Consider the following 6,570-nt stretch of genomic DNA (forward strand, 5'->3'; position numbering starts at 1 on the left):
AAAGTCTTAAAGATATAAAAGGTGGAAAAGAAATGAAAATATTAGAGAAACTTTGTAGTTTCTTACATATTTTTTCTATTAGTTGTACATGTGTGTATGCATGCATGTATATAGGTAATATGTTACATATATGTTGTAATATATGATATCCTTATATACACTGTATATGTAAATATAATGTATGTAAATATATATTAGTAAAATGTATAAATACAAGTTTATGTAAAAGCTGTATTTAAAGTTTAAAGAGAAATGATAAAACAAACGGCCTATGAACTCTCTGCGAGGTTTAGAAATAGAACTTCGTCCATAGTCTCTAAGCATCCTACTCTAATCTTCTTACTGAGCCTTTTCCCTTTACTTTCTGCTGTTTTTCTCTATTTTCATTCTTCACAGTTATATCACCAATATGCATATATCCCCCAAAAACCCATGTATATAAATGTACACGTGTGTGTGTGTGTGTGAGTGAGAGAGAGAGAGAGAGAGAGAGAGAGAGAGAGAGATCTGAAAAATTTGATAGGACAAATCTAGCTATATAAAGAAATTATAATAATATTAGATGATAGTTTCCAGGAGAAATTAATCTGTGTCTCTGGATTAAGAATATAGCTTGTTAATGATTGTGAATGAGTTCTGGGGAATGCAGCACAGTCAGATGCTGAGTATATGGCTGAAACTGTAGATCACTCTAAGTCTTCTACTTGTGTAACTGTGAGTATTTCACAACAGTTTTTGGTGGTATGAAATGAACATCTTTAGTGGATCAGCAGAGCATGAAAAGAAAGAAAAAAAACCATAGTGATGTAAGGAAACAGTAACTTTTTTGAGCTTTCTGGCCTCATGCAAAGTGTGAGTCAGGAGGGGTCTTTATAAAGACCACTTCCATTTGTCTCTTGAGTCACAGTGCTCCTTCTGGCTTGTTTGACGTCTGCATAGGTTGTGCAAGTGTTGTGGGACTTTTATTTGTATCTCTCCTAGTAGGGATACATATATTTTTTTCTGTATAGAACTCTGTACTTACATTTCATATTTTCCCTCTTCATTTTTTTTCTCATATAAGTGGCACATATTCTCCAGTGGTTACCTGAGAAAAGGGTTCATGGACTTTTTTTAAGAACATATTTTCAAAAACCTACATGCAGGCTGGAGAGATGGCTCAGTGGTCTAAAGCACCTACTTAGAACAAGCTTAGCAAAGCACAGGGACCACGGTTCAATCCCCCAGCACCACATGCCAGCCAGTCCCGCCCCCTGGTGGACTGAGCTGGACACACACACACACACACACACACACACACACACACACACAAATAAATAAATGTAAAAAAAAAACAAAAACCTACATGCATGCATGTGCACATGCACGCGTGCGCACACACTCACACATACACACAGTACTGCATATGTAAATATTCTTTGTCCTCACACATAAATGATACTTTGGTCCAGTGTAGACATCTAAGTTGGAAAAATGTTTTCCTTTTTGGTTTTAAATATATTGCTTCACTGATACTAAGTGTTTAGTCAGTGTTCCACCAGATTTACAGTAAAATTCTGATGGTTATTCCTTAATTCTCCTTTGTAGGTGTTACTGTTCGAGTGCCTCAAACAACCACGTATGTTGTAAATAATGGACTAACCCTGGGATCAGCAGGACCTCAGCTCACAGTGCATCACCGACCACCACAAGCGCATACTGTAAATGTTGGTGCTTGCTTTACAAAATTCTGGACTATAAAAACTGTGAAATAACTTTTAAATTAATTTTATTGATATTATTTTGATATACATGAAAGTCACATTCATTACAAGGAATTCATACTTGTACATAATATATCTTGATGCTTTTTTCCCATTCCCCCTCTTCTGTTCAAATTTTTTTCCCTTCACTATTTATAAAAGCTTTGTTTCTGTTTTTTTTCCTTCTATTTTTTTCCTCTTTCCTTTTCCCTCCCTCCTCCCTTGTTCCCTTTCCCACTTTTGCAGTTTCTTCCTACTTGCCAGTATCTATCATTCATTTTGGTCTTCATTTGCACTTTCAGTTTCCTCAAACAAGAGAAACAGTGAAGCAATTAAATGTATGTCTGATTTATTTCACTTAAAAGCGTGGTCTCAGGGTCAACCAGATAGCTCAGTGGACTAAAGCACCTGCTTAGGCAGATGCAGGGACCAAGGTTCGATCCCCAGTGTGCCGTGCCATCCCCACCCCCAGGGGAGCGCTGAGGTGATTGAGACTGGGCATGGTGGTACACACCTATAATCCCAGCACTTGGGAGGCTGAAAACAGGAGAATCACTGTGGGTCCGATGTATGTAATAAGACCCTGTAGATCCTTTACTAAATACATTAAAAAACAAAAATGGTCTCAAGTTGCTTCTATTTTCATAAAAATGTCTCAAGACTGTCCTTTATAGTAGAGTAGTACTCTATTGACATAAAGCCACATATATTTTTTTCTTTATCCATTCATTTGATGATGAGCATCTGGGCTATTTCCAAAATTTGGCTATTAGAATTGTGCTGCTATAAACATGGTTGTACATACGTTGCTGTGATATGAAGCTTTTAACTCTTGCAGGAATACACCAAGAGGAGGAATAGCTAGGTCAGATGGAATTGCTAGTTTTAGTTTCCTGAATCTTTATACTGATTTTCATATTTTTTCATATTAATAATACCAATTTATATTCTAACCAACAATGGAGAAGAGTTCCTTTTCTCCCACAGCCTTGCTAACATTTATTATTGGTTGATATCTTCATGTGTTTATTCTTTGTGGAGTGAGATGAAATCTCACTGTTGTCTTAATTTGCATTCCTCTAATGACTACTGATACTGAGTGCTATATGTACTTTTTCATTTGAGAAGTCTATTCATTTCCATTGTCCATTTTTTGGTTGGGTCTGTAAGTTGGAGTGCAGGGTTTGATTTTTTTGCATTCTTTATATATTCTACATATTACTTCTTTGAAGACTAGCTGATAAAAAATGTTTTCCTTTCTGTTAGTTGTGTCTTTACTGTGTTGGGGATTTCTTTTGTTATACAAAAGTTCTCAATATGATGAGATTCCAGTTGTTGCTTCTTTAGGAGTCTTTCTTATTTTATCTTCCAGCAGATAGTTGATTTCTGTTTTAATAGTTAGATCTTTGATTCATTTTGATTTTAATTTAGTATTATCTAAGTTTAATCTTGGGCACTTAGAAAGCCAGTTTTCTTATCATCATTTATTAAAGAAGCTATCTTTCTTCTAGTGAAGGTATTTGTTCCCTTTATCCATGATAAAGTTGCTGAGGGGAAGTGGAGTTATTTCTGAATCTTCTAATCTGTTGCATTAATTCTCATGTGTGTATTTTTTTCAAGAAGCACAGTTTTAATCATGGAAACTTTTTGGTATAATTTCAAGTCAATTATTATGCTACCTTCTTGCTTTAGTTACCTAGAATTGCTTTTGCTATTGTAGGTCTCTTCTGGTTCCAAGTGAATTTAGCATGTAGTCTACTTTGGAGAATGTCCCATGTGTCCCTGAGAAGAATGAGTATTCTGTTATGGGTTGGAACAATCTGTAGGTATATACTAAGTCTATTTATTCAAAGATTGACTTCTGTAGTGGTATTTCTTTGTTGATTTTTTTTTTTTTTTTTTTTTTTTTTTTTTTTTTTTTGTCTAGTTGATTTATTTGTGACACTAGGGAATTGAGCTTCCTTCTTACAGTTTTATTAGGGTTTATTTGCTTTTTTATGTCCATTAATGTTTGTGTTTATATTGCTGGGTTTGCTTGCATTTGGTGCTTAAATGTTTGTGAATGTTAGCTCTTCCTCTTGGATTGTTGCCTTGACAAAGATGTCGTAACCTTCTTTGTTTTTTCTGGTCAATCTAGCTCAGCGGATTAAAGCACCTGCATAAGCACACTCGGGGATGGGGGTTTCATCCCTGGTGTGCTGTGCAGGCCCCACCTCTGGGACATCCTGAGACAGGGTGTGGTGGCATGCACCTGTACTCCCAGTGCTTGGGAGGCTGTAAACAGGAGGATCACTATGAGTCTAATCTGTGTAGTGAGACCCGTAGACCCTGTACTAAATACATTTTAAAATTTAAAAAAATCGATTGTCTTACTTTTTCTCCTTGTTGAGACAAAATACCTGACTCCCAAAGTTAAAGAGGGAAAAGTTTGTTTTAGCTCACAGTTTGTAAAGATTTCAGTGTATAACTAGCTGGCTCCTAAAGATAAGAGCGTACCTAGCATAAGGGGCAGTGGTTCATTGTGGCAGAAAACAGCAAAAGCATGGGGTGGGGGGGACAAAAAGACAGATAGACAGATCGACCATAACATCTACGTTGTCTCCAAATAGAATAGCTACCCCGACTTTTTTTGTGGGTTCCTGTCACATGAAGTGTAGTTTTCCATCCTTTGTTTTTCAATCTATGATTTTTTTTTTAATTAAGTGAGTTTCTTGTCCACATCAAATTGTTGGATCTTGTATCTTGATTCATTCTGACAGTCTGTTTCATTTGATTGGTGAATTGAGACCTTTTTACATTGATGGATTTCTGTAGAATCCATTGTGATTTCGTCCTTTTCATTCCTAATTGCATGGACTTGAGGGTTTTTTTTTTTTTTTTTTTTTTTTAATAAGATTAGCTAAGGGTTTTTCAAATTCACAGTACTAACTCTTTGATTCATTGATTCTTTGTATTGTTTTCTTAGTCTCCCTTATCTGAATTTTTGTTCTGCTATTTGTAACTTCCTCAGGTGAGCTTTGGGCCTGACCTGCTCTTCTTTTTCTAGCAGCTTGAGTTTCAACATTAAGTTATATATTTGAGCTTGCTATGACTTTCTGATACAAGAATTCACCTCTATGACCTATGCAGGTAGTGTTTTGGGAGGATGTCCCTTGTGCAGCTGAAAAAAATGTGTATGCAAATGTTTTGGTATGGAACATTGTAGACATCTACTGAGCACATTTGTTTAAAAGTTTAGTTCAGTTATATTTTATTGCTGATTTTTTTTTAAGTGTGTGTGTGTATGTGTGTGTGTGTGGTAGTTTACCTATTTGTGACAATGGGGTATTATGGTCCTCCAATACAATTATATTAGTGCCTATTTGACTTTTCACGTCCATTAATATTTGTTTTGTAGGGGCTGGGGAGATAGCTTAGAGATATAAGCACCTACCTGGCAAGATCCTGAGTTCGATCTCTGGCCCCAGAGCCCTGGGTGTGCCATACTATGCCCTGGAATCAGGTGTAGTGGGCACACCTGTAGTCCCAGTGTCCAGGAAGTTGAGACAGGAAGATTGTTGCAAGTTGGGGCTACAACTGGCCTGGAGGTTACAAAAGTAAGCACAAGGCTGGCCTGAACTGCATAGTGAGACCCTTTCTCCAGAAAAAAAAAAAAAAAAAATTGTTTTATATAGTTAAGTGCACTAGTATTTGTTAAATGTATATTTATGATTGTTAAGTCTTCCTCATGTATTCTTCCCTTTATAAGGCTGTAGTGACCTTCTGTGTCTCTTGAAATCTACTTTGTCTACAAATAGAATAGCAACCCTTGATTTTGTTTGAGTTCTTGCCACACAGAGTATTGTTCTTTAACCTTTGATTTTCAGTCTTTGAATTTCTTTTTGTATTAAATGTGTTTCTTGGGTGCAGCATATTGTTGGATCTTGCTTCTTGATCCATTCTGCCAGTCTGTGTCTTTTGATTTTTGAATTGAGACCATTAACATTAATGGTTACAACTGATATATATTATTTATCCTTTTCATGTCATTTTTCTCTTTTTGGTTACCTCCTTCCACTCCTCTGTGTTTGTCTTGCCTGGTGGAGGTCCTTCTGTTGGGGTTCATAGAATTGTAGTTCTTGTTATCTGTAGAATGTCCTTCAGCATATTCTGGAGTGCTGCTTTGGTATTCATGAATTTCCTCAGATGTTCTTTGCCATGGAAGTATCTTCTTTCTCCAACAGTTTTGAAACATAATTTTCTGGGGTATATCAATCTGAGTCAGAGATTGTTTTCTTTTAGGGATTGAAATGCTTCACCCTAAGTTCACCTTGACCTGAGGGTTTGAGAAATCAATGTGATTCTGATGGGCTTTCCTGTATAAGTGGTTTCTTTCTTTTTTCCTAACAGGTTTTTTTTTTTTTTTTTTTTTCTCTTCTAAAACCAAGGATTGAACTCAGGCCCTTGGACTTGCCAGGCAAACACTTATTCTACTGAGTCATCTCCCCAGCCCCTCCTAACAGCTTTTAATATTCTGTTCTTGTGTTGAATTTCTGAAATCTTGAGTCATTAATTTATATGATTTGCTGTAGTCTTTTTTTTTTTTAAATCATGGCTAATTGGAGTTCTATATGCCTCACTTATGTGTGTCAAGTTCTTTTTCCCTGCCAGGAAAGTTTTCTGCTATGACATCTGTGAATAGGTTTTATTTAGTCATTCATTTATTTAATATCACTTTTGCTGTTTCCTGCTGTTTTCATTGACTCCAGTCAATCAATCCTATATTATTTTTCTTTGTATCATTTAGTAGTTGCTGGATTTTTTTTTTTTTCCTTTTTTTTTTTTTTTT

General features: G+C 35.9%; 1 protein-coding gene across 5 annotated transcripts in view; it reads left to right on the forward strand.

Annotated features, from left to right (window-relative positions):
* Atf7ip (activating transcription factor 7 interacting protein) overlaps window positions 1-6,570 on the forward strand; it is a 152,686-nt gene that overhangs the window by 138,522 nt on the left and 7,594 nt on the right. For 3 of the 5 annotated variants that reach the window (XM_023709495.1, XM_023709496.1, XM_023709494.1), the window contains one exon: window positions 1,588-1,706. In XM_023709495.1, the coding sequence (XP_023565263.1) occupies window positions 1,588-1,706 (119 nt within the window). The remainder of the gene's footprint in view (window positions 1-1,587; window positions 1,707-6,570) is intronic. The other 2 variants (XM_004626085.2, XM_012513594.2) reach the window with 1 other exon arrangement.

Source organism: Octodon degus, unplaced genomic scaffold (genome assembly GCF_000260255.1).
Source record: "Octodon degus isolate 3935 unplaced genomic scaffold, OctDeg1.0 scaffold00012, whole genome shotgun sequence".
Classification (NCBI taxonomy): domain Eukaryota; kingdom Metazoa; phylum Chordata; class Mammalia; order Rodentia; family Octodontidae; genus Octodon; species Octodon degus.